A 25,935-nucleotide genomic window follows, 5' to 3' on the forward strand; every position below is an offset into this window, starting at 1 on the left:
AACAAGATAATATTTGTATGGATATATTAAGACGTATCCTTTGTGCCATATGGATATGGAAATTAGGATAATAACATCATATAATAAATAAGAAGTTGTATTTAGAAACTGGTTAGTGTATAACAGGTAGTAGAGTGTAATTGCTGTCTTGCATGGCCCATCCATCGATATTAATACCCAACATGGTTTGATATATTTGTAGCACTCATACGTATTGAAATATATTTATGATATGACACTAATGTAATTTTTGTTTAGTATTTTTAGATCTACTATACTAATTTGTACTCTTAAAAATCAACATATCTGAATAGATATGGGTTTGTATTCTAGATGTTAATTACACGATTTATCACCGCAAACAATACTTAAGAATGGCTTTAATATCAAAAACTAGGGTATTAAACAATAGAGGTGTAGGAGCTTTAGGTTTGTTTTATGTTTCCTCAAAATATAACTCACTAAAGGTACATATCGTGATTTGAGTTCTTTTGAATATGCCGCGCCTCCACATCTTCAACATGTAATAGTACCAGTGGAAAAATATGTGGGTGTTAAAAGTGAACTAAGTCCAGACTGTAGATCTGTATTCATGCATATGTCGGATCCGCTAAAGTTTCTCAATGGAGACGCCTCATACGTTCCACATGTTACTGTTGACGATATAACCCCAAAAGGAAAAGTCTTACGTGGAACAGGTCTTCATGGACCAGAAAGAACTGATGTTATGCGACTAGTGCTATTTAATCGTTTGAAATCCAGACAACTGCAACGTATCGTTCCAAGTGATAGGGAGGCTCAGAATGATTCTTACTTTTTTATTGCATCATCATGGTTATTTGGATCGTTTATATTAGGTTCATATCTCATAAGTACACCTAGAGAATACGCCATTAAGCATGAGCACTTCCCTTGGGTCCCTGCAAGAACCGACGGTACCAGGGGTCCGGGAGTTCACACCTGGTTTACTAATTAGAAACACCTATAAGACATTCTATTTCCATATATATGTAATTTAGGGTGTATAATTGTTTGGTTCTGTTCTCCATGGGGTCTGGTTCGTTTCTTTTATAGGTGATAATTCGATTATAACATTTATATAATAATGTTTTCTTTAATTTCTCGCCTTAAAAAACAGAAAGAAGAAGAAAAAGAAAAACACAAGGTGATATATATCCTATTTTCACTAGTTTTCAACAGCAAAATGAGGAAACTGCAAAAATTTATGCCGAATATGTCAAATCATTTGATGGAAGCCCATCTACAACGGCTCCTATGTTTATAAAGAGCAATTTATACGATCCTTCTACTAGAGCTGCTGATCATTCAGTCAAAGAAGCTTTTTCATTCGACTCAGAGGTTTTAGAATTCTATAATATACACAATTGTATTAGAATAATAACCATACATCTTATAATCAAGCTGGTGATCCATCTACAACATATCTATCGCAAATTGAGAAAAAGGACGTTGAAACATTTAAAAAAAAAAAACCTGGGAAAATCCGTGAGATCGATTCATTCATTGAAGGTGCAAAATTTCCGAGCTTTAAGTTTTTTTGCAGAAATAAAAGAAAAACAACGTATTTTGGACCAAAACAAAGAATTGAATAAGCAATACTTTCGTGCCTTTGGTTTGTCCTGGTAAAATAACTGACTATAATTATTTAGAGAATGAAAAATATATGGTCAACAAAAACGTTTCAACTGCAAACGTATTGGAATATTTGAACTTTGAAACATTTAAATTCACAGATTTTAAGCGATGCAAATACTGACAACAATGGCGTTACCACTCTGCAAATTTCGAATTTGTCCCCAAAGGTAAACTTTAATTACAAGTATACTATGTGTTCAGATTAATGATGATATTCTAAAATCTTACTTTGAAAAATATGGATCAATAGATTCTATCAAAGTAATTCACCACAAAACTAGCGAATCATTATATGGATTGGTTTCATTTAAAACACATAGCCAAGCTGGTTAGAATGTGTTTTTATATTTTAATTGCTTAGGAAAGGCTAAAGAAATAATGGATGGCCATCCTATACTGGGAATACCGTGCAAAATAAGGTTTAGTCGCTTTTTTGTTAAAAGAGTAATATCAGATGGGCAAAAAACAGTGGTATAATTCAAAATAAAACGTTTAATATTTCAAGAGATTGTTATGGTATGTATTTTGATAAAATCTGAGATTGCACAGAAACAACCGAGGCTGATCTTTCAAAACTGGTATCTTATATTATTGTTCGATAAGGTTTAAATTAGACGTTCCTCGATGTTAAGATACCAACAAATCACTGCAAAATGCAAATAATCGATATGATGGCAACATATGTGGCTGAAGTATGGGATATCTTTCATTAAAATCTTTTTACAGTATGGTCAAAATTTTGAACAAATGATCATGAGCAGAGAGTCACCTAACGGTTATTTAAAACATTTTTTTACGGGGCTTACAGGTCTATTTGCATTTCTATTCGAGAGGTTTTCGTCAGATCATATTTATTATAGGTATTTCACATGTATATCTCCACATTTAACTTTAGATGGCGTGTCTATTCCATCATACAAGGTGACTCGCTTGATAATTGGGAGAAAATACCCTTCAAGATCTTTAAATCTGGCTTAATGTATAATCCTCCCTCAAATTATATCAAAAACAAGTACGAATTATGGAAAACAATAAATAAAAATTCAGAAAATCCAATAGGATTTCAGAGATGATTCCACATAGGTTCAACACATATTCTCATTTTAAGACATTTAGTCGTATAAATCAAAGTGGATATTCACCATTGTCATTCGACAAACGTGAAAAGTTGGAATTTTTACTGAAGAATTCCTCATTACGCAGAAGTGATATATGCAATGCAATGATTTACATTATAAATCACAGTGAATCTGCCTATGAAATCACGGATATAATCATATCGCATATATTAGAAGATGCTTCCGATATAAATGCTAAGGTTGTTTGAAACTACGGTTATTTTATGAATTTAGATAACCCAGCTTTATATTCTTTCCGATGTGTTGTACAATTCTTCATCATCACGGCAATTTGCTTGGGTTTATAGATCGTCTATAGAAAGAAGAGTTCCTGATGTATTTCATCATATAAGACAATGTATTTTATCCGTAAAAATCACATCATTGTTTAGTCAAGAAAAGGAACACAAGTAAAATTGCGGGTCAACAATTGATAGATTGCGCCATTAAAATTCTCAGAATATGGGAAGTATGGACAATATATTCTCCGATATTTACAAAAGTAAGATTAGGATTTAAAATATATCCTTCCCAGGGTTTGGAAGTAATTTTGTTGGGGAATGATCCAGATTATTTAACCCCTTCTCCAGGTAGAAATTTATTTCTAAACACTTATTGGCAGAATTCTCATCATATGAACATCTTATAACTCCGTACGATGGTAAACCTTTCGTTTACTTCAATATTCTATCAAAAATTCCTTTGAAGTGGAGACAAACTACCTATGTATTTTTGCCTAGTATCAGGACATAACTTTACAGAAGTATTTAACTATGAATCTGAAAGATTTGAAAACACTTGCTCTCCAACGTGGCTTATTGATCACTCCTTTTGATCGAGAATCAATTGTAATACGATTGATTCTATATGACATATATTGGTCTGAAAAGGTTTGTCTACTTCAGATTTTCTAAATATAATTTAAAGTTTGAAACTAAAGATACATTGGAAAAATCGAATACGAGTGATCATGAAGAAGAGGATGATTATGATTATTACAATTTTGAAAAAGAATCAGAACTTGTCCCGGAACCACGAGTTGTAGAATATCCCCCGCAAGATCTTATAGTAAATCAGGACCTACCTACCGAAAATGCTGAGGAACCAGTTCCAGAATCCACAAGTCCGGACGAAACCTACAAGGAACACGCAGAAAGTATTGAATCAAACGATGAAATAGACATATTTGCAGTGTAAATTATATCATAATGCATGTATATTTATGATTGAATTTTACTCTTGGGCACTGTTAAGAATGTATGTGAGTCCACATCTACCGCAGTATGAACGGTTATGATGTGATCCCATGAAAACACCGCTACCGCAGGACTCGGATGGACATTCCTTAAGAAGTCTTACAACCTTGTCTCCTTCAACCTTGTAGAACTTCAAAACAGCGAGCTTAACCTTCTTCTTCTTATGTTTGATCTTCTTTGGAGTGGTGTATTGCTTCTTCTTGCGTTTCTTAGCACCACCAGAAAGATCTATGTGATGATGAAGAGATACTACACCATCTTCGTCCAGCAAATCGACAACTGTGGTGTCATCATTTGGCTCGGAGAGATTTAACAACAATGACTGACTCAAGAACTCATCCAAATTGAACAATTTGCACAATTTTTTCTTCAAATCAAATATTGTTTCATGACCGGCAATATCACAAACAACGGTTTGGCCGTCAAAGGCCTTGACGAGGGCATGCCCAATAGACACATTAACGCTTTCCATTATAACTGATAGTTTACCGTTTATGCTATGATTAAACGCATCTGATATGATCTAACAGTGTTATTAAAACGTCCAAAAGTGCGCCAGTAGTATGAATTTGTAGCTACGGTCACTAACCCCGAATCCAAAAGGATAAATGTTAAATACAATTAATCCAAATTAAATAATGATAAATTATTTTCAAATTGAATAAAGTTAAGATGATATAAATGCTTAATGGTAAAATATCATACCATAGGTACAAACAAATGTTGGGTGATACGATTCCTACGGACGGCAGGCCTAACGCTTTTCTTCACCTGGTTTATGATTGGTGAAGATGTCTGTGACGTCTGCGTCCACATGGTCACTAAAATATGCTTTAAGTTGCAATGACTTGGATGTTTCTGTCTAATTTGGATTTTCCGGAAATAGACGTATTTACAACACTATAAGAATCGGACGGGTCGTATGTAGCAATATACATAGATAATATTTTATTGACGCATATAGAACATTATATGTACAATTAAAATACTTAGTACCGCTTATTATGTTAACATAAACCTAGAATAACTCCTCCTTAATGGAGTTTTTGGATGGCCTAATTGCCCTGTACATTATTTCTGAGTGGATGTCTAGAATAACTAGAATCAAATTTAATACATAGTAACATCTACCCTGTGGACAAAATGACGGATTACTGGGTTTCAACAAAAAGGCATTATTGCGAAGTTTGCAAGTGCTGGGTTGCCGGTAATACAATCGTATGTGTGATATGAACTCATTGATATTGTATCTTTAGAGTATTAAAAAGCATGAGGCGACACCAAGGCATATTTCGTCTCTCAGAAATAAGATGATTGAATCGCATAAGAAACAAATAACCAGACAGAAGCACGATGATTTCGTGCAAGATGAACTCAAACGATTAAATGCCATTACAGTAGATAACTACAAAAATTTGGAACATATACAACCAACGACATCCCAAGGGATCTCATTTCTACCCGGACCTCACCTTCGCCCTTCGATTGGAATTGAAGAAGAGAAGAAAAAAATATCGGAATCTATAAGTAGGAAACTATCTGGTGTAAATGAACCTGAGCATGCGGACATAAGCGTGTCTAAATCAAGTTAGTATTCTAAACAAAAAAATCTGTTTAGGATGGGCTGCTTTCATTGATAGTAACGATGGTACCTTAACATATTATAACAAGTTCACTGGTATAAAAACCAAAACACGTCCAATAGATTTTGACGGAACGCTTCCTATATCATCTACTTCACTTACATCTAGTAGGTCACTCCATTGTAATAATATCATACTATAGATTGGACTCTTAAATATGACCCTATAAGAAAGAACAATTATTACTATAATAGCGAAACAAAAGAAGTGAGATGGATCGATGAAAATTCAAACGCAATCCAACATTTTGATAAGGATCTGGACAAATATAATGTGGAAAATCCAAAGAATAGCAAACCACAAACCCACACAAATGATCTTAGCAAGCCGAATGTAAAAATAAAAACAGAAATTGATGATACGTTGAAAAGGTCTAATGAATCTGTGGCTAATCTCTTAAATAGCAATAGCAATGAAACTAATAAAAAAGTTAAAAATGAGATGGCGATTAGAGATAATCAACATGTTCAACAATTAGCACCGTTAATTGGAGATTGGAAAATTGTAGAACCTAAAGACAGTGAATTTTCTCATTCTATAGAGTATTTAGGATCCTATTGTACGTCCTCTGATACAAAAAATGGTTTGAAACGTACATAATTAACAGTGTCATCACAGAGAACCAAGACAATGAAGATTCAGTGGACCAATATTCATCAATCAATGTTGATGATTTAAAACTGATCAAAAAACCTACATATACAAAGAGAAATAAGGTATGTCGTTGATTTTCACACAATTTTGTAGTTAGCATTGGATGGTAGTGAAGATTTTGTAGTAATTCCATTCGCCAAACGAAAATTGTTTAAGAGGAAAAATACTATTGATAACTAATATTCACTATTACCAAAAATATTTGGTATTTACAACTTGATTGTAAAAAGGAATCCTGCGATTTTGGCGTTTGCCACATTTAAGTGAAATAAATAGGATTCCTTTTTACAAGATATATGTACAATAGATTTTATACATAATGTAGATAGCATTTAAAAGTATTCCATAATTTTAATATGGACAAAATCGAAAATAGACTTTCTTCACTCAAAGCTCTGAGTTCTAGGAAACCTTTAGGATCTAGACCAACATATCTATACAAAAACGTGTTATCAAAAGTATACGTAGAAGAAAGAAGGAATTCTATCGGAGGTAAATGATATTAGATAAATTAAACAAATTTTTGTCTAATGTGCATATTTTCTAAACTTGCGTTTAGGTCATACATTTAAACGCATAAACGAGTTGATAACTGCAAAACATAGTGGATTCACACCATCAAATTTATTATTTGTCTTAAAATCATTAGAGAAAAATGTTTATTGCGACAAGACACTTACTTTTAATATCTACAAGGTGATTTTGGAGAAAATAATTTACTTTTCCCCGAGTCAAATTATAGAATTACTCGACTGTATTGATAATTGGCTCATATTTTCCTTTTTAGGTGCAGAAAATATGGATTTCAGGAAAATACAAAAGGGAGCAGTAATAGATGTAGCAATCGATACAAATCGTTACAGCGATAATACTACAATTGATGTTATGGGAAACTCACGTTTAGTGGAAATCGGTGCATTTCAATCAGAAATTATATCTAAAATCATAGACTTCTACACCAACAAACAGAAAATATCTATGGCAGATATCAAAGACAAGAACTATCTTATTATACAAGGAAAATGTCTAAAAACTATGCTAAAGTTGGATTCTATGGAAAAAATTAACTGGAAGGATTCATTACTCCTATCAAACAACACATTGAACACGCTATTAGCTCTGATACATAAATCTCAAGATGAAATTTCCATAACTAATGAGACATTTTTGACAGAAATGGTGAATTATATCAATATTTTAATTGACGTTCTATCACTAAAAAGTATTGAAGAAACTCTAAATCTGTTAACATTCATTTCTAATGATTTTCCTCTTGAGGAGACCTTTAATTCGGAGCTTTTGTTAACGAATGAAATTTTAATTTCTATGAGTTATAACTTGAAAAAATTGTATTTGACTGGTGATATCCAAACATTAAATTTCGTTGTAAATCACACTCTTAAAACTATTAAAAAATGCAGATCGATAAATTTATATTTCTCACGCAAAAATTTAACTCTAATCAGTGAAATGGTGTCATTGTATAATGAATTGTCAAATATAGTTTGCACACTAATATCCAGCTGTCCATTTGAAAGATTAATTTGTCTTTATGGTTCAATACTAAGGTATGTCGGACAATTGTTCATTATTTTATACGTAGATTGAACTTTAAAATTGTTCATGTCGGACGTTATTTGTCAGGAATTTCTAAAGTATGTTCGAATTCTAACGACGAAGTTAATAATAAGGTCATGGAAGCTTCTATTCAATTTATAAGGTATTTTGGAATCGTATAACCGAATGTTGCGTCTCAGGTTTTTGTATAAAAATGAAAAAAGTAAAGTTTACGAGTCAATCTCGATAATAGTCCCACTTATTGCGTTTTGTTCTACTCCATGCAAATTAACTGATGAAATTACCTCAAGCTATAGTACATCTATTTCATCCATATCGCCTGACCATTATAGAGAACTTTCCTTGATGTGCACAAGTATTTTAAGGGAATCTTATTCGTGTATTAATAGAGATTTGAAAAATTTTTCAAATTTAGAGATTCTAAATGTTAGTTTTTCATATGATATCAAAAGAAATTTATAGATTTTGGAGGGACTTGTCAAATCATTTGGTTACATCCACCAATCAATTTATAGAATCTTGTTAGACTTTTCATCTTCAAGGCCTTCAAGAACAAAATTTGATATGCTAATATTGTTTAAACTATATCAAGTATCGTTTGAAATTCAAAACAAGCTTTTTCACAACGGAAAAACGCATAATATTATAGATTCATACAAATTGAATCTCAAATTTTGCAATTCTATACAGTATGGGAAGATAATGAATCGGATAAAACACAAAATCGGTGTTTCAACTCCAAAATTCGAGGGACATGTCTGTAAATTTGATAGTACAAAAGGCTAGATTATTTCTCAAAATGTGCTATTTTCCCATGTGATCATTTCTTATGTTTTATTAGAAATAATTTTAGATTTTTCTATTAAGTTTTTAATGTACTCCACAGTGAGATGATCAGGGAAAAACGAGAGGGCGTAAGCAAATACTAAAATATTGTAATTATGACAAATCAAACTAACAGTACATATTATCTGCTATTAAAGATCCATTTTCACTGGAATAACTCTTAAGACTCTGGATAAATGATGTAACAGTCTAATTAATGAACCTGTAAGAAGTCAGTCAATGGAAATATGTGCGATGCTACATCCTCCGTAGGTTCTAAATTTTGAACCGGATTTATATTTTCATCTATATCAAGATCGACCTATAAAATTCATACCCTAGTAACTTCATCGTACCAGTGTTGTTATCATACATGTGTTGTCGTTTCCCAAAACACTAGTCGGGAGATATGGACTACTATCTATTGCAAAACCAGTATAGCCTATTATAATTAATATTAAGAGATGTTTCTAACCAGTTTCCTCCTTTAATTCGCGTATAGCACACTCGACCAATGTTTCATCCTTATCACAGATGCCACTGGGAAACTCAAGTGTATGTACGCCAACGGATGGTCTATACTGCTCTACCACACAAATATAGATATCGTAAGAGTTTGATACATCTAAGAACAATAATAATACGTTGTACAACTAACTTTTTTTGAAAGCGAAAGCTATAGCCGTAGCTGAATGAACCTTTGCACTTTGGTCAATATTTCTACTATAAACATCCCAATAACGAATAGTTTTGTCTATAAGAATGGGTGAACCATCTTCGTTGCACTTTTGCGCCTCAGAGATGTTGAAATCTAAGTAATCTAGTGTGTGAAAAAAAATTAAAGATTTATGTACCATTATCATGGAATCCTGAATTATTTCCTGAGTTCTTGTAAAATATTCTCTCTAATTTTATCCAAGGTGACTTTTGTATGTCAACTCTTTTAATAATATCAATTGTTTTCTTTAATAGATGTTTCTTGGACATCTTGGTTGTAAATTTTTATATCAAGTGAAGATTCAGCAACAGAATATAACACACCAAATATAAACACGTTATAACTAAGAATATTTAATTCGTGAAACGAATCCTCATCAGGTATGAATCATTAGCATAATCACCTATTTTTAATGCTTCAAAGAAACTCTAAATATGGCTATACAAAATTATACACAATCTATAACCCATTAATAACAGTTATACTGCAAAGGTATATGAATATGTTCTGTTCAGAGTAAGAGTTGTGATATAGGGATACCTATTTGACACATTATTAAAAAAATTCTTTTATTAAAGAAATGTATAGTATGATTAATTTCACTGATAGGTATTAAATATTTGTGATTCTCAATTCTAAAAGTCTCCAATTCACTTCAGGATTACTTGTAGAACCTATTTGGTGACTAACTTTCTCTATATAAATAACATATGACTTTTACCAAAGGTATATTTAAATATGGATTAATTCCACTGTATTTGTAAAAAAGGCCTCATCGTATATGTATATTGTTCTCAATTTATTTGAAACCACTTTGAAATTCCATTTGCAATATTAAATTCGATAAAATGAATAAAGATGAACCTCCAGATGTTTTATTACAACGATCCCGTAGGTTTATAATTATATCTGTAAGTAGTTTTTAGGCTCATTGCCCTTCGGAACAGGGTCTCCAATCGGAAATCCGTTATTAAGGCCATTGGATGAAAATAATATAACTATGGTACTACTCAATTTTCAAGATCTCATATCATACTTATCCAATGATAACACTAAAGGATTTGTTGGCAAGCTTTATGGTATGTGTTCTATCAAAGAATACAATCAAAAAATTCAAATGAACACCGCAAATGATCTAGAAAGAAACTCTTTAAGAGAGGTAGATCCTAAGCTAACCCTAAAAAGTTTTCAAAGATCAGATGCTAGTCGCATTTTCAAACCAGAAGATGTTCGTCCTGTTCTTTGGTGCCGTCGTACCTTATATTACATATTGGCGTATTTTGTGGATGCAGATATTAATAAAAAGGATTATATTATGGACAAAAGGTTTTCTTATCTGGATATTTATAATTTTTTACGGGACAGACTAAGAAGTATCTGGCAAGATTTAACGGTTCAGCACTGTACAAGAAATCGTGGATATATAGAATGTTTTGAAATTAGCATTCGTTTTTTAATATATTCTAATGAAATTCTATGTGAAAATGAAGAATATGACGCTTCTCAAAACTTCTTATTATTAAATACCTGTCTGGATAAGCTAATGAATGGATACTCTGATGTTCACTCAACTGTGAATAATAAAAATCTAACTGACGAACTAAAATCACTTGATTTCTATGATAAACCTGATGTTATGGAAATTATGGATGTTCTCACTTATACATCTCCTCATGAAGCCGAATTTTGGTCTTATAGACTCCTTTTACTTATACCCCAACTACTAACTCCAGAATGTTCTGCTGTATTTTGTGATATTTGTCAAAGAATTCCTAAATGTATCAAAAATAGTGATATAATTAGATTTTCTATAAAAGTTTGTCTTTCGGTTACATCTGGAAATGTTTATTCTTACTTCAACCTTATGAAGGATTCCAAATGCCATCCACTACAATCAGCTCTTATGAATCGATTTTCTGGTTCTGTACGTGTGAAATTCTTGCATGATATTATATTGCACAAAATTGTAAAAGAGACAACTAATCCAGTTCATTTCAATACGCTGAAAACGATATTTGGTTTTGAAGATGATGCTAAATTATTAAGTCTACTTCAAAGATATAATATTACTGTAGATGGTAATTCTAAGAAATTGTGCCTAGAAGGTATGGATATGAAGCAACTTGAGTATGATAATAATTATTTAAACAAAGTTTCTGGGAAAATACAAACGACAAGTTCAATTGTTTTCAACAAGATAACTTCAAAATATCCATCAAGACAGATATTGTTTGATCCGGATTTTAACTTAGATGAATTCCCAAAAAAGCCTATACTTGGAAATACATTTCAAAAAACACATGAAACAAATCTACATGATAATAGTAATTCCCTTTATAAATCTTCCGTCCCTACATCAACCAACAATGCTATTTTCTTGGGAATAAATTCTAAAGTTAATGATACGGATAGTGTAGTTACCAATTCTGGGAATATCTTAACTTCATTTACTACGGATAATCGAAAAACTTCGTTTGATCTTGATAAAACTTCCTATACAGATCAATCTACCAACATAAACATAATACACGGGACTAAAATACAAATAAGTCCTCCCAAAGATATATTGGAAGATATTTCATTTCAGAAAAAAAATGTGGTGGAAATAAAAAAAATTGAGTTTCTAAACAATAAGAGTGAAGATAGCCTTGGAAAGAGGATTAACAGATCTCTGGAAAGTAATCCTATCTTAAATCCAGCTCGAAAACTAGCACCAAAAAGACCTATCATTCTATCACGACCTAAAATAGGCACATACACTCCCGCTAGAAATGTCATAAATAAATTTGATATAAATTCTCTGAATAAATTGGCGTCTTCTATTTTGAAAAGTGTACTCTTAGATCCAACTGTCAGCATTGATATCGAGAAGGCCACCGATATTTTGGGTATAACTAACTCGACTTCGCTCAATAAATATACTAAAGCCTACAAATATTCTGGACCCTCATATAAATATATCAGCAAGAGAGAGATCTATCTGAGTAAAGGAGGAAGCCAACTATACTTGAAAAAATTATTGTTTTTAATGAGAAAGTTAAGAAAAATGACGTTACCTTTGCAATTATCACATTATAATTCTAAGTTATATACCATATACGAAAAGGCAAAAAAAACAAATGTAAACAACAATCAATCTTTCAACAATGATTATGAACGCGATGAAAATAAGCTCCTGGGAAAACATAAATGTACCCAATTTATAAACAAATGGGCTAAAAGACAAAACTTTGTCGGCAAAATCGCAACTTTAAAAAATCTCACATGTAAAATTATTTCCATGTGCAGAAGATTCATAGGTCCAATTCGACATATTAAACACATAAGTGATGTTGATATGGCCAGTGGGCCATGCGAGGCAAATAAACCTTCTGAATTGCCAATTTCCCTATATAAATCTCTATACAACGTGATATTTGAGAATAGTAAATTTGTTATTGGTCTCTCAAAGGAATATATGTTGAATTATTCCAAGAATCTGGACATAGGTGACATAAATCTCTGGGGATCTGGAATTTTTTTACACCTTAAACTTTTCGATATGGATGATTTTCAAGAACTCCGTTATATTTCTAACAGGTCTCTATTGAACGAAGTTGTAAAGTTTAAAAGGGCACAGATATATATTGATCCAGAATATAGGTTAAGTCTAAAATCTGATATACTAAATATCTGCGGCATAAATATTAAGAAGAAAACTTTGTTTACTTCCGAAATCGAAAACCAATCCAAAGTCTTTGAATTATTCAAAAATACAATTCCATATACAGAAGATAAAAGGTCCTTTAATATTCCATTCGGTATTTTTGCATCAATGAACACTGAATATGCTGTTACACAAAACAATGAAGAAACACACAAAAAGAAGTTGGTTGATTTCTCTAACGATAGGCTGCTTAATGAATCACTCATAAATATTTTTTTGGTTCCTAGGCCTATTTTTATTGAGGGTAGCATGTTTGCAGATATTTTGACATCTAAAAATGAAATCAAAATGGTAAATAAGACTGCCCTACTTTCTGTAATGGATTCGTTGATTGTATTATCATATTTATTTGGATTAAATGGATCTTATGCCATATCAGAAAAATCTTCTGGGTTGTATATACTATGTTACAGAATTCATGTTTCAATTGAAGATATGTTGATTCTGTCCAAATTACTTCTCCCTGAATCGGATTATAAAGATCAAAGTATTATTCTTAATGAATCATTAGATAACTATCAAAAGATATTGGAAAGGTATATACATATTATAGAAGAAAGAATAATAGATACACTTACGGAACATTCTGAGGGCTATAACATTAAAAACGCTCCAGATATTATAAAGAAGAAGTTAGTATTATCTTGTGTTGGATTTCAAGCTAAAAATGAGATGTATCCAATTTCATCCCATAAAGAGAGTGCAGACGTTGAACAAAGAACGAAGAATGGTTTATTTCCAATAATGAGAATAGTTTATCCATTCGGATTGGAAGTCTCACTGAAAAAGATTCTGAGGGTCGCTATTGAGGATACTAAAATACGAGTTTTACAAAAACGTGTGGAATTTAACAATATTTATAAACTTCTGATGGATCTATCTTATCCTGAAAGTAGTAACGAAACACTTCAGAACATATCTGAAATTTTAGTCAAGCGTATTCAGGATGTCATAAACTACATACTATTCAATTTTCCAAATCATTTGTGGAATTCATATGAGGACAATGAAGTGTGTATGGATAATTATGAGATGATGGAGAGTGCGACTTATAGCAAAAACACATTGATCGCAACGTTCGTCAAATTGCAGCATTCGATAGATTCAATTGGTTTAAATGGGATAAAACCAGATGATAATATTGTTATATCTCGGACATTGCGAAAAGATGCCGCTGAATGCTGTAGATTCAGCTTTGTAAGAGATCTTGTGGAACAACTGGAAATTCGGAAGATTATTGTTCCATATGTAGTTGATATTTTTCTCTCAAATGTAAAAGCATTCTATATTAATTGATTTTTCAGTATATATACATACATATATCGAAGGAGCAACCGTTAATGATCAACCCACCCCAACAGGGATTTACCTCTCATTTTTTGTGCTCATATCTCTAACAATGCACTTGACAATCCCTTATTCATAGATAATTTTTGGCTATAATGCTACAATTTAAGACAGATGGCCAAACTCCTGATGTTTCTTGCTCTTCGATCGATGAGGTTATACTTTCCAATTTCGGTATAATTTGAATTTGTAGGTTAAAAATATAAGAGACAAATTAAGTTTAAAGGTTTTGAGAACATTAGATCAAGACATTCAATCTATAATTCACAAAACCCCCTTCGTTACGCTTTATGAAATGAGCAATGAACGGTATTCTACAATAACATATATAATACTTTGTACAGATGGACCAGGGCTGGAATAGAAGGATTTCTCTACATTGTTATGAGATCCATTAACCCTATCTACAGTTTTGTAATAATAAATAAAAAATCAGAAACGCATTTAATCGAACACATCACTCCCGAATTCCAAATGAATCATAATGGGAATTTTATTTTTTATTCAACTGAAAGAATTAAGGCAGTAAGTTTAACGAACATACAAAGTTATATTTTTAACGTAGGTTTCTCAAAATAAACTTAATGGGCTCTGGTTTTTTGATGAAAATGAATGTAAAAATACATACGAAAAAATTTTGAATATAACAACAAACTCCGCACCATTACATTATTCTCTGGGTTCCCCTTTATTAGATTTGTGTGATAATTTGGATCCAAAAGATGGCGGAAGTAATTTTGCTAATCTCACAAAGAGTACCCATAGGCAAAAGGTGAGTAAACTTTTCTTTATATTATATTATAAAGATTTTGGAATCCACGGAAAAAAATCATGAATCCACAAAGTTTAACATATTTTCAAGAATAATGCCTAATGCAAACATTAACGATACAAGGAATATAAATGTAGCTAACAAGCAGAATGAATATTCTGAAGACGCAAAAACTAACAAGGAAGGTCAGCGTCTCATTAATATGTTGTATTCATATGGAAAGACGGAACAATTTGATGTATCCTCAACACAAAAACTCGAAATACCTACTAGTAGCAAAAAGAGTACTCCTAAAGCAGGTTTGTCCGCAAGTCCAATTATTTGTTTCGTAGATTCAAATATGACTGTCAGCTACAACGATCTTAAGTCTGCTATAGGGGATGTTATAAATAGCGATGAGTTCGCATCTCTTGTTTGGGAAAGATTACAGACTATTTCGTTCAACGCAGAATCATACAGTTGATATCTTCATAAAGTTACACGCCACATATTAATATCGATAAACTTATACTTTATATCATTTCTAGTTTTGTATATTCTGGCATAAATAATGTAGACGATGTCCAGATATGGCGTTCCGGCTCACCTTAGCAGTTTGAAGCAAGCCGTATTTAACCATTTAAAGACAGAAGTACATACTCAACGTTAGGACCGATAATTTTACCATAATACATATTTAAGTCTAGATTCTATTCATCATATTCTTCAGTTTGGTTAACTGGGCCAAAGGGGCGCGGAAAAAGTAGATTAATCAACGCGATACTTTCTGAGTTTGAAGTAAAGGATGAAATCAACCATTTTTCTTCCTATGTTGATTTTGGAAACATTTTTAACCAAAATTGTCAAGTTAGTTTGGGTATAATGTTATCATTCGCCATCTATAGACACTAATCACTAGGTTTGCTGATGCACTTATATCATCTGTAAAATATCCAAAAGGCTACGATGATGAAACACTGTTAGTTGTAAATGGCATATGGTAAAATTATTCTAGGAAAAAATTATTTGATGACGTTCTAAACGAGATATCTTCATCAAATTTTCATGTTAAGATATTTTTAAAGAGTATAGGTAACTACCAAAGTTTGACTAATAAACACTTAGATTATGATAAAGTGGATGATTTAGATGGTGAGAAGCCTTCAGAGAGGATAAATTTTTCAAAATTATTGAAAGTATATGAGGAAGTTATCAAGATAAATCCCGGCGCATTCGGATTTTCTAACTCTCCAAATATTCCCACTTGTTGGAAGTGTCTTTATATTCTAAATGCGGTTGGTACACTTGCGGAAATAAAAGAAATTGAAGAATCTAATAATATAAATCTGAGCACAAGCGTAACTGGAAAATGGGTTTGTACGTAGTCATAATTTTTGAACTCACAAACAGGTCACAGTATATTTGTTGAAGGCTATAAGGGCTATTTACGAGCTAGATCAAAAAAAATGGGTTCTAAGCCTAGATGGGATAGAATCCCTAATGTCAACATTGTTAAAAGATAGAGGGTTAATGTTCTTATCACACCTAGTTAAAAACATACAAGACCTCAGGATTAAAACAGTTTTAATATCTAACGATTCAGCAGTTACTTTATCCTTGGCGAATTATTATTATCTGAAAAATTTTAGGAGCGACATATACCATAGGCTTCCCGAAAATTTTGCAAATATCTTCGATAGTAATCAATTCGTCTATCTAGAGGTTCCAGAAATTCCAGTTGACATAGCAATGTTTGTATTCCTATAAAATAATCTTTATTCCAGGGCCATTCTGACAAAAGAATTCTCCTGTGATATAACCAATAATAGAGCTCTGTTAAAACTTTCTGGGGGGAACTATCATTTATTAAACAAGTGTATTGAGTATGTTTATATTATACCTTACTTTTAATGTAGAAACTATCGTGATTTCAAAAGTAATGTATCTCTGGATACCATTAAAAAGATACTTTCTGGGTCAAAGGTGTGTTGGCTTAGAAATATTTATATCTTTCAGAACGAAGTTGACGATGAATTCTTCCCGGTGAATAAGCCTAAAGAATTGCAAGAAAACTATTTAAGTACTGAACATGGCAAATTCTTTATTAAAAATTTGTACAATGCCTGTCTGAGTGAAGTACGTAGAGGTTCCATTTAAACTAATATTCAGGATATTATCAAATTTGAAAACTCAATGAACAATTTTTTAAGTTCCTTGACAATGGAAGAGCTAAAGATTAAACTTAACAATCGAGTACATTTTTTTGTTACTGTAAGATTCCATAGAAACACATTTACCTATTATAGGTGTTTGAAACAATTAGGTATCTCCTGAAAAAAAGAAAATTGCAAATTAGAAAATCTTGTATAATTGAAAACAAAATCATATTGGTAAAAAAAAATAAGCTATATATAAAAAGTAGGCACTGATATCTTCAAACATTTTGCACTATCAAATGAGCTCAAATGTCGTTGAATTTCAGAATTTGATGGTAGAACGATTGTTAGACTCTTATATGAATTCAGAATTTGGTTTGTTGACTAGTTTAATATAAAATTGTGATAGATTTACTAACAAAAATCGAAAAAATTGAGTACAAGGTCAACTTCCTTCTAAACCAACGAAAAATATATCATGAAATAGAAAAAATTGCGATTTGAAAATATTAGGTTCATCTATAAGTGAAAATTGGCCCAATCCGGTGATATGTCAATTTCATCCCTAAATGTAGAAGATAAAAGTCAATAACAACCACCTAGGAAATAACCACTCAGAAGAAGCCCACTCAATATAGGCTATTGCAGACATCATTATAACAATTTTACCTAAACATTAGTGAATTTTGTGTTGGTACGTACCAAAGTAATTGCTTAAATGATATAATCTCTTAAAGCGTTCGTATAAGGATAACTTTGGGTATGATAATATTTTGAAGTACACATTAGCCACGTTTTTGGAAACCTTTTCCCAAGAATACATATTTTTAATCCTTTCATGGAAACCTTTATTGTTTGTATTTGGTAGGATAGCTATGGCATCATCTATACGATCAGCTATGCTGTTCGCATCATATTCAGACAAAAGTATCATATCTTTAGGTAAAACCTCTGGAACACCACCAACACGGGTTGCCACTGAGATCAAACCACACGATGCAGCCTCTATAATTTTTATGGGAAGAATCTAGTATAATTACCCAAGAGAGCTATACAAAAGGATTCTGTCTGAGATGTACTCAAGAAGATATGACCCTGCTCTAGAACTTTGCAAACTTTGTGATTTGGAACAGAACCTGAAATCTTTATATCATATGGAAAAAATACCTAAAAGCTTGATTCTGTCATGTAAGTAATATTTGTCTATTGTTGCCTTCACATTTGGGAACATTGGGCCATCTCCCCCTGAGAATTAAACATAAAGTTAGAATTTGAATACCAATTATAAAAAAAACATTGTCGTGGCGCTGACAAACTATGGGTATCACTTTAATAAGCAAACCAATTCCTTTTCTTTCCGTAAGTCTACTTATAACAACTATAATAATCTTATCATATGAAGGTCTGATAGTGGATTTAAATTCTTTAGAATCCTGAGTTAATGACATTAGGATGATGTAAAACTAACAAGTGCATTTCCGATAACTGAAACATTTCTAGGATCAATTTCAGCTCTCAAAACCAAATTTTCTCGGTGTCTATTTGAAACGCAAATTATATGATCTTCAAAAACAGAAAAATGTTTCAAAACTTCATTTAAAAATGCTGGACCTAAATCAGAAAAACTGAACAAACTGTGATCTGTAAACACGGTTCTATATCCCATCAAGCTCCCCCAAAGCATAATTTCATATTTGAACCTAGAAGAACCCTGATGTGTGTGTATTATATCCACTTGTTCCCTAATTAATATGTTGCGATAAATTGGAAACAAATCCATAAATGTGCAGAGACCGCATGGTTCTATAAATCCTTTACTAGGTATATGGTAAACCTTTAATCCATTTGACATATATCTAATTCCCCTTCTATCACCGAAACCCCTGGTGAGAACCACTACTTTAAATCCTAAATGCTAATGGACCGATGTTTAAGAGATAATGTACCTAATTTTATCAAGTTTTGCGATAACTTAAGGACATGAGTTTCAATCCCACCTATATCAGGAAAGAAGAATTCTGTAGCAATTAGAACCGTTATAGGCCTAGGCCTCGTGGTCAACATCCTACTAACATGTAAGCTGAGTCTAAATGTGTAAAGTACATGATATACATGGACTTATTATCTTGTGAAAACTAAATTGTGATAAAAGCCTAGCAGCTTTGTCGATATTCTTCTCAGTGTGTGTTGACAGTGCGTAATACTGATCACCCTACACATTATCGAAAAAGCTTACCATAATCTATTCAATAAATTAACATCAATTGACTATAATACCTGGATGTAGGAGGAAAACGTCTCCGTTTTCATTTATTGCGTACAAATGTCTTGAAATTGGTGTTGCAGCCATGTCTGTCACAAATGCTTCACCAGAACCACTTCCACGATTAGTGACAGCAACAGAACTCGCCTCTGACAAACTATCTTCTACAAAATATCTTTCTTGGTTATCAATATCAGGATTACTTTGTTCTGACCACCCCAATTTTACTAATTTATGGAACGAATTTGCTGTGAGATTCAAAAAACCCACATTATCCCTAATATTGAGTGCGATATAGATCTCTCCAGGTATCAATTGTATTCTAATCTGATGTTTGTACTTTTCATCAGAAGGTTCTGTCATGAATGAACCCATTAGAGATTCTGTGTCAATTGTTTTCGTAGATCTAAGCGTCTTTAAATCATAGCAATCAATATACCCTCTTGAAGTGGATATGTACATATTATAACAATCCTCTGTAGTCTGAATAGCCGTAGGAAATCCAAATTTCTGTTCTTGTGCGATATTGGTATGCTGACGTTTTGGAGCACTCTTTTCCATAGAAAGGAAAGTATTTGATTTCTGAAGAGATAAAAGTTGTATAAATTCTATCTAAATTTACTTGATAAAAAGGGAATCTTGCACCATGGTCAAACTTCCTTCTAGCAACATTGATATTCCTTTCATCATTCTTTATGGCCCTTTTATTTCTTGGATATTCCGTCTCCAACGAGTTAGTACTATTAAACTGTTTTACGTAGCTCCATACATCTTCCTCGGTTGTGAAGTCATGACTATACATTTCTCTGAGGTGTCTATTTTTCATGTTAGTTGTGCCTGTCGTGAATGTTTTACCGAGTAAAAACATACCACTTGTAATGGTACAACCAAGCAAAATTGATTCATTGTCTGTTTTGTTTACTCGCTGCAGAGCATATATCGGTTTATTGCAACGTCTCAAATCCCAAATCAATAGTGAAGAATTTCTATATCCTCCAATTAACTGATGTTCACTCTGCGGAAGAAATTTTACAACTGTAACGTCTCCTAAAAAATAAATAATAAATATTACAGATTTCGTACCACAAGTATCAGCTGTGCATGTATTATTTGCAATACCGGTGCGCATATCACAAATAGAAATAGTACCACATGATAGCCCAGCGGCTATCAAGGGGCTATGTTCATTGAAAATTGAACTTGTAATGCACTTCACTGAGCTAGGCAAGTTTGTGAATGAATAGGCAATTTCAGGTACTGATGCATCCCATACCTAAAAACAAATGGAAATTGAAAAATAGCCTACATCAACAACAGAGTCCCCTGATGTGAAAAAAATGGAGCTATCAAAGGGGTACCATATAGCCGATGTACATTGTGATCTATAATTCAAGGACTTTGACAAAATTTGGTTGCGTATGGGATATGTATTCTTATTTTCCCCTTGAGATTCACACGAACAATGGCAATAGTCTGTTTTATTTAAATTGAATCCATGAGTATAACGTGTAAATACCGGGAAGTGAGTGGAAATTGCAAATGTCACTTTGAATATCAATCAACGAAAAGGATGACTTACTGGCAGTTAAAAGATATTGTCTATAAATGCGTATGAAAAGAAAATAATCAAAAATACAATAAACACACCCGCAAGTACTAATACTGAGGTAATTTTTGCCTTTATTTGGCAAATTTGATATACCGCGTGCTTTACACAAAACCAAATTCTCAGAAATCTTATTCTGAACATTATAATCAGTAGTATTCTACAATTTAAATACAAATTTATAAACACATATCATTCAATCAAAAGGTTTGTTGAAAACAGCAAAATAAAACAACCTCTAATGAATCCTTCCACTCTTCTTTGAAGCGACCTTTAAAATACATATCTAAATATTTATACGCAATCAATATCAGACGCTATTATAAAGAAGAAACTATATTGAAACACCCCAAACATGCGTGGGTTTGTTGTGAATTACAGGTTATATAGCACATTGTGCTTTTTCGTACAATGTTTCTATGACTTCAGTCATGTGTCCAATCGACTTGTTTACATCTTCGTAAATTGGCTGTATGGTGAAGTCCTCATATACTTCCAAAGTACTCGAGCCTTGGTCAATAGTGCCCTTGAGTTTATTATCCAGGATCATTTCTGCCAACTTTTTCTCGATTTTATCTTGAGGAAGTTGCAACTTCCTTGAAATAAACTCACACTCAACTACACTATAAGGTTTTAACAACCTAATGATATTCTTTTCCAATAATGTCTCGTAAAGTCCTTCAATTTCATGTTGAAGAACGGGGTCAAGTAAAATTACGCTCTTATAATCCACAAGCAGCCCTTCAAAATCAACCAAAGAGCTTTCCCTATAACACTTTGATATCTTTTGTATCATAACAATTTCAATGTGATTGGAATATTTAAGTTTGTTTTTTGCCCCTAAAATTGTGTTTACCTCATTCGCCTGATCGTTTAACACTGTAGAGAGCATCAAATATTTTAAAGATTGGACAAGTTTACGTTCGTCAGCACGTACTAGTGTAATAATATCAACATTATTAGTTCCAGATTCAAAGGTTAGGCTATAACTCTCATCATCAATATTATCCATATCATGAGAGATTGTATTATGTTTGAGATAGAAAGACCCGCATGAATCAACGTATTGTTGTAATTCGGTATCCACCCCAAAATTGTAATCATGCAAATTATAAAACGTAAAAAAAACTGCAGAAATATCCGATGTTGTGGGATGGCAACTGTACCTAGGTTTATCAGTAAGAGGCGAAATTTCCGATTCATCGTCATGCATAGGTTGATACGTACTAATTGTATCAAATACTAGCTTTTTTTGTTTCACTTTGTTTAAATCTGGGTAAAGATAGCTGTACGTATTGCATAGTGACATATTGAACGCTTCAAAACTTTCATAGAGATAAGAATACGCAGTTTTATAATCCTTCTCGCAAATATAGAGTATACCGGACAATAGATCTATTTCAGCTGTTACGTAAACTGGTGTATTAATATTTGTTGCTATGTTTTTGGCATTACTAATTGCAACCTTCATCTTAATGAAATTCCTCAGAAGAAGATGGAATTTTGCCTGAACCAAATAAATATCTAGCAGCAACGGTTTGTCTTCAATAGCTTTAACTTCCTGTTGTAATAAATTGAGTCTATTCGAAGCAGCGTTGAACTTCCTCATTAGTATGAGAATAATTATTATTTTGAGTTCCAAACGAAGTCCCAAGAATTTACGTTTTTTAGAATCACACCAAGTACGATATATGGAAAAGATTTTATACAAGACATTTAAATCCTTTACCTCTTGTGAAAGGCGCTCCAATATAGACCTTATCATCTTGGCCGTCTTAGCCTGAGGAAGAATCGAAAAAAAATCTTCGTTTCTAACCAACACACCTAACAGTGCATTTGTTTGACCAGTCTCTATCAGGTGATGGCAGATAACGCATATTACATTCTCACAAATGTACAAAATCCTTTCATCAGAAAGAACATTTATCCTATGGTTGGAACCAGCCTTATTACCAGACGAAGCATCCTGAGTGTCTTTAGTCCCTAAAATATCTTCATTGAGGAGTACATATTCCATTATTAAATCGTCTGGATATGTACAACACCCAACCTTTGCCCCTGGGAAGCATTTTGCAGAGTTGGACTTATCTATTGTATCTTTCCGCGTACTCAGGGCGTTAAATTTTGAAACAATCTCATCAACGTCTGCCATTATATGCAAAAATTATAAATATATATGCGAAGTGTGTATGCAAATAATAATCACAACAGTAACCCACTGTAACTGTTGAGTTTAAGAAATACGTGATACACCCCATCCTATCCAGTAATTATAAATATATAGTAGTAATAGATGATAATAACATTAGCATTCTATCTGGAATTATCCAGACACAATAATCTAGTTGACAAATCTACGCAGTTACTAGGCCAACGTCCGCATATCCGTAATATCATTTATCCTTTAAGGTTATATCCCAATGAGGAAGCTGAATTGTGAATGTAAATATTATATACTTTTACATATAAATTTGCAAGGAATAAGCATCGTGCACATTACCAGTGTGTTCAGAGAGATGCTCTCAGGCAAATATGGCGGAGAACCGGTGGGAAAAAAACCCATGTTATTACTGCTATAGGATTTTAATGAAGTAATAGTGAAAGAGATACGTACTCTGATTTATGTGATACTTGAACATTTTTGCTCAATTTTGATCCTGACGAACTGGAATTTTTTGCACCAAACTTCGTATTACTAGCATACTTTTGCATTTCAATTATATCCTGAGTTATGTATGATTCATATAACTGGAGGATTCTTACATTGAGAGAGGCGTGTTGGATCACATGTTTTGACATATATTCCTGACACGCCAACTGCGCATCTTCTTCCGATACGTTCATGTTGGTTTTTTGAATGTTAGTTGGTTTCGCTCCGCAGAGAAGCTTCTCAGTTTCCGTGGACCTCCTTTTCTCGCTCTGTTCAGCGGAACTCTTTAGTAATGATAGCGATTCTCCTATTCATTTTATAGAATATAAAAATATTTAGAACAAACTTTGTAAAATATCAACGAGCATATGCGATGTTCTGTTATCAAATGATTCCACTCCGATTTCATACATTATGTGTTCAATTATATTTGCCAAGTAGGAAGCGTCACTTGATGACTAAATACTCGGTGTTAAATATAAATAGGTTTATTTACATTAGTCACGACTTCGCCAGATGGCTCTGCCACGTCGTGGTCCTTTGGAACGTTTTCTGAAGTCATTATGAGACCATTCCGACGGCGTCACAAACTTTAATAAGGTAAAAACAAAAGGGAATGACAAAATGGCAGTATGGAGTAAAGGTTCTTAGCAACTATATCACAAAATGATAAACAACCTCCTAATTAACAATGCAACGCGTAAGTACCATCAAAAATCAAAAGATGTAATAGATAATAGAAATATAAAAGGCTTGAGTTGTTATATTGTAATTTGTTGATAATAAGGTTGCAATTGTCTTATGGTACGCATAGAGTAAGGTTACCCGTAAACAAATAAATCACAAGCACACCCGTGAGTTACAGAATATTCTATAATTAAATAATTATTTCATGAACTAGAGTCAGATTTTTTCTTGACTAAAGAAGATGCGCAGTTTACTTTTAAATCTTAAAATAGTTCATTAACTCTCAAGCATGAATACGAGTAGAATAGAAAAGTGGTATCTAGGTCTTCCTAGAATTACTAGGACATACATCACAATTCTGTTCATAGTTACGCTCTCTTCAGTTTTCAAAATTTTGGATCCATCGACGCTCTTGTTAGATTGGAATCTAATCACGAAAAAATATGAAATATGGCGTATTGTAACTAATTGTTTTTATATTGGACCTTTCTCATTAGGATGGTTCTTCTTTATTTCAGCTTTTACAAAATTCTCAACGTCGCTTGAAACGGATCCTTCCTTTTCACGTTCACCGGGCCAATATTTGTACTTCATATTTATTCAGACAGTATTTCTTTCTACAATTAGTATACTATTCTTCTGGCCATCAGGTGTGTTTTTTCTTGCTAAAATCTAACATATTTAGGTCTTCCATTTTTGGGCAATTCGCTCTTGTTTGCAATCATCTACTATTGGTCCAAAAAGGACATGTGGAGTCATGTATCAATATATTTTGTGACTGTTAAGGGTTATCAATTACCATTCGCTATGCTATTTTTACATATAATAATGGGTTCATCTATATGGATCGATTTGATAGGCTTAATATCGTCACATATTTACTATTTAATTAGGGATGTTATTCCTCACAAAGGTAATGTTTAACTTAGATTATACATTTGGATTAGGATTCCCAAATATTTTATCAATAACACCCTCGATTTTTGACACTTGCGCTAAGAAGGTGGATCTGTTCTATAAATTTCTTATACCAGATAATACAAGAAGTAACTATACAAACAACTATTCAAGAGCAACCTACATAGGAACTACAAGTAGTGGTTTTATTGGACGTGGTGTACGTTTGGGGGATTCTTGATCCCCTGCTGTCTGGAAAATACTTCACCTAAAGCATCAGTTTTAATTATTTAAACTCTAAACGTCTTAAAGTAAACTATAAAGTGAGTCTCCTAACGCCAGTCCGAACTCTAGAGATATTATTAGAATGATTATCTAAAATATTTGCTAAATTACCAGTTGTCCATACTACCTTTTCCAATGT

The 25,935-nt window shown here is 32.6% G+C and overlaps 16 protein-coding genes across 16 annotated transcripts, besides 1 other annotated feature; 10 read left to right on the forward strand and 6 right to left on the reverse strand.

Moving 5' to 3' along the window:
- Window positions 1-207: 207 nt before the first annotated feature.
- On the forward strand, window positions 208-1,001 carry BEWA_010060 (hypothetical protein). Its single transcript, XM_004831201.1, has 2 exons — window positions 208-429; window positions 468-1,001. The coding sequence occupies exons 1-2, from the start codon at window positions 375-377 to the stop codon at window positions 974-976; spliced, it is 564 nt and encodes a 187-aa protein (XP_004831258.1). The 5' UTR covers window positions 208-374; the 3' UTR covers window positions 977-1,001.
- A 104-nt stretch (window positions 1,002-1,105) lies between these two features.
- Window positions 1,106-1,777, forward strand: BEWA_010070 (hypothetical protein; the record flags this gene model as incomplete). Its single annotated transcript, XM_004831202.1, has 5 exons — window positions 1,106-1,165; window positions 1,201-1,359; window positions 1,395-1,530; window positions 1,565-1,633; window positions 1,671-1,777. 5 exons carry the CDS (start codon window positions 1,106-1,108, stop codon window positions 1,775-1,777), a joined length of 531 nt encoding a protein of 176 aa, XP_004831259.1.
- A 532-nt stretch (window positions 1,778-2,309) lies between these two features.
- On the forward strand, window positions 2,310-2,983 carry BEWA_010080 (hypothetical protein; the record flags this gene model as incomplete). Its single annotated transcript, XM_004831203.1, has 5 exons — window positions 2,310-2,348; window positions 2,383-2,431; window positions 2,465-2,516; window positions 2,552-2,668; window positions 2,704-2,983. The coding sequence occupies 5 exons, from the start codon at window positions 2,310-2,312 to the stop codon at window positions 2,981-2,983; spliced, it is 537 nt and encodes a 178-aa protein (XP_004831260.1).
- A 564-nt stretch (window positions 2,984-3,547) lies between these two features.
- BEWA_010090 (hypothetical protein) lies at window positions 3,548-3,971 on the forward strand (the record flags this gene model as incomplete). The annotated part of the gene is made up of 2 exons (XM_004831204.1): window positions 3,548-3,664; window positions 3,702-3,971. The coding sequence occupies 2 exons, from the start codon at window positions 3,548-3,550 to the stop codon at window positions 3,969-3,971; spliced, it is 387 nt and encodes a 128-aa protein (XP_004831261.1).
- A 25-nt stretch (window positions 3,972-3,996) lies between these two features.
- On the reverse strand, window positions 3,997-4,723 carry BEWA_010100 (ribosomal protein S27, putative). The gene has a single exon (XM_004831205.1). It carries the CDS (start codon window positions 4,500-4,502, stop codon window positions 4,008-4,010), a length of 495 nt encoding a protein of 164 aa, XP_004831262.1. The 5' UTR covers window positions 4,503-4,723; the 3' UTR covers window positions 3,997-4,007.
- A 76-nt stretch (window positions 4,724-4,799) lies between these two features.
- On the forward strand, window positions 4,800-6,507 carry BEWA_010110 (hypothetical protein; the record flags this gene model as incomplete). Its single annotated transcript, XM_004831206.1, has 6 exons — window positions 4,800-5,248; window positions 5,287-5,617; window positions 5,649-5,780; window positions 5,816-6,256; window positions 6,292-6,389; window positions 6,421-6,507. Exons 1-6 carry the CDS (start codon window positions 5,174-5,176, stop codon window positions 6,505-6,507), a joined length of 1,164 nt encoding a protein of 387 aa, XP_004831263.1. The 5' UTR covers window positions 4,800-5,173.
- A 118-nt stretch (window positions 6,508-6,625) lies between these two features.
- On the forward strand, window positions 6,626-8,066 carry BEWA_010120 (hypothetical protein; the record flags this gene model as incomplete). The annotated part of the gene is made up of 3 exons (XM_004831207.1): window positions 6,626-6,819; window positions 6,887-7,895; window positions 7,931-8,066. The coding sequence occupies exons 1-3, from the start codon at window positions 6,684-6,686 to the stop codon at window positions 8,064-8,066; spliced, it is 1,281 nt and encodes a 426-aa protein (XP_004831264.1). The 5' UTR covers window positions 6,626-6,683.
- Window positions 8,067-9,383: 1,317 nt separating this feature from the next.
- On the reverse strand, window positions 9,384-9,717 carry BEWA_010130 (hypothetical protein; the record flags this gene model as incomplete). Its single annotated transcript, XM_004831208.1, has 2 exons — window positions 9,384-9,541; window positions 9,585-9,717. The coding sequence occupies 2 exons, from the start codon at window positions 9,715-9,717 to the stop codon at window positions 9,384-9,386; spliced, it is 291 nt and encodes a 96-aa protein (XP_004831265.1).
- Window positions 9,718-10,296: 579 nt separating this feature from the next.
- BEWA_010140 (hypothetical protein) lies at window positions 10,297-14,450 on the forward strand (the record flags this gene model as incomplete). The annotated part of the gene is made up of 2 exons (XM_004831209.1): window positions 10,297-10,339; window positions 10,375-14,450. The coding sequence occupies 2 exons, from the start codon at window positions 10,297-10,299 to the stop codon at window positions 14,448-14,450; spliced, it is 4,119 nt and encodes a 1,372-aa protein (XP_004831266.1).
- An 85-nt stretch (window positions 14,451-14,535) lies between these two features.
- Window positions 14,536-15,771, forward strand: BEWA_010150 (Dcp1-like decapping family domain-containing protein). Its single transcript, XM_004831210.1, has 6 exons — window positions 14,536-14,656; window positions 14,695-14,810; window positions 14,846-15,026; window positions 15,067-15,273; window positions 15,308-15,572; window positions 15,606-15,771. Exons 1-6 carry the CDS (start codon window positions 14,597-14,599, stop codon window positions 15,734-15,736), a joined length of 960 nt encoding a protein of 319 aa, XP_004831267.1. The 5' UTR covers window positions 14,536-14,596; the 3' UTR covers window positions 15,737-15,771.
- A 61-nt stretch (window positions 15,772-15,832) lies between these two features.
- On the forward strand, window positions 15,833-17,806 carry BEWA_010160 (hypothetical protein; the record flags this gene model as incomplete). Its single annotated transcript, XM_004831211.1, has 13 exons — window positions 15,833-15,917; window positions 15,983-16,119; window positions 16,158-16,231; window positions 16,268-16,344; window positions 16,378-16,625; window positions 16,663-16,778; window positions 16,902-17,003; window positions 17,037-17,135; window positions 17,169-17,235; window positions 17,269-17,388; window positions 17,422-17,505; window positions 17,559-17,642; window positions 17,675-17,806. The coding sequence occupies 13 exons, from the start codon at window positions 15,833-15,835 to the stop codon at window positions 17,804-17,806; spliced, it is 1,425 nt and encodes a 474-aa protein (XP_004831268.1).
- A 121-nt stretch (window positions 17,807-17,927) lies between these two features.
- Window positions 17,928-19,472, reverse strand: BEWA_010170 (glycosyltransferase, putative; the record flags this gene model as incomplete). The annotated part of the gene is made up of 8 exons (XM_004831212.1): window positions 17,928-17,973; window positions 18,020-18,077; window positions 18,111-18,413; window positions 18,449-18,544; window positions 18,576-18,653; window positions 18,688-18,841; window positions 18,877-19,316; window positions 19,355-19,472. 8 exons carry the CDS (start codon window positions 19,470-19,472, stop codon window positions 17,928-17,930), a joined length of 1,293 nt encoding a protein of 430 aa, XP_004831269.1.
- A 196-nt stretch (window positions 19,473-19,668) lies between these two features.
- Window positions 19,669-20,800, reverse strand: BEWA_010180 (hypothetical protein; the record flags this gene model as incomplete). Its single annotated transcript, XM_004831213.1, has 4 exons — window positions 19,669-20,253; window positions 20,294-20,508; window positions 20,542-20,718; window positions 20,755-20,800. 4 exons carry the CDS (start codon window positions 20,798-20,800, stop codon window positions 19,669-19,671), a joined length of 1,023 nt encoding a protein of 340 aa, XP_004831270.1.
- Window positions 20,720-20,742: a sequence feature (AT_rich).
- An 859-nt stretch (window positions 20,801-21,659) lies between the features above and the next one.
- Window positions 21,660-23,499, reverse strand: BEWA_010190 (proteosome subunit, putative; the record flags this gene model as incomplete). The annotated part of the gene is made up of 1 exon (XM_004831214.1): window positions 21,660-23,499. The coding sequence occupies exon 1, from the start codon at window positions 23,427-23,429 to the stop codon at window positions 21,660-21,662; it is 1,770 nt and encodes a 589-aa protein (XP_004831271.1). The 5' UTR covers window positions 23,430-23,499.
- Window positions 23,500-23,670: 171 nt separating this feature from the next.
- BEWA_010200 (hypothetical protein) lies at window positions 23,671-24,708 on the reverse strand (the record flags this gene model as incomplete). Its single annotated transcript, XM_004831215.1, has 6 exons — window positions 24,424-24,708; window positions 24,274-24,385; window positions 24,041-24,234; window positions 23,892-24,001; window positions 23,778-23,850; window positions 23,671-23,706 (listed from the first exon to the last, which is right to left on the reverse strand). The coding sequence occupies exons 1-6, from the start codon at window positions 24,487-24,489 to the stop codon at window positions 23,671-23,673; spliced, it is 591 nt and encodes a 196-aa protein (XP_004831272.1). The 5' UTR covers window positions 24,490-24,708.
- A 130-nt stretch (window positions 24,709-24,838) lies between these two features.
- On the forward strand, window positions 24,839-25,765 carry BEWA_010210 (Derl-like family member protein). Its single transcript, XM_004831216.1, has 3 exons — window positions 24,839-25,264; window positions 25,300-25,527; window positions 25,562-25,765. Exons 1-3 carry the CDS (start codon window positions 24,904-24,906, stop codon window positions 25,750-25,752), a joined length of 780 nt encoding a protein of 259 aa, XP_004831273.1. The 5' UTR covers window positions 24,839-24,903; the 3' UTR covers window positions 25,753-25,765.
- The last annotated feature ends 170 nt before the right edge of the window (window positions 25,766-25,935 follow it).

This window comes from Theileria equi, chromosome 3 (assembly GCF_000342415.1).
Source record: "Theileria equi strain WA chromosome 3, complete sequence".
Classification (NCBI taxonomy): Eukaryota; Apicomplexa; class Aconoidasida; order Piroplasmida; family Theileriidae; genus Theileria; species Theileria equi.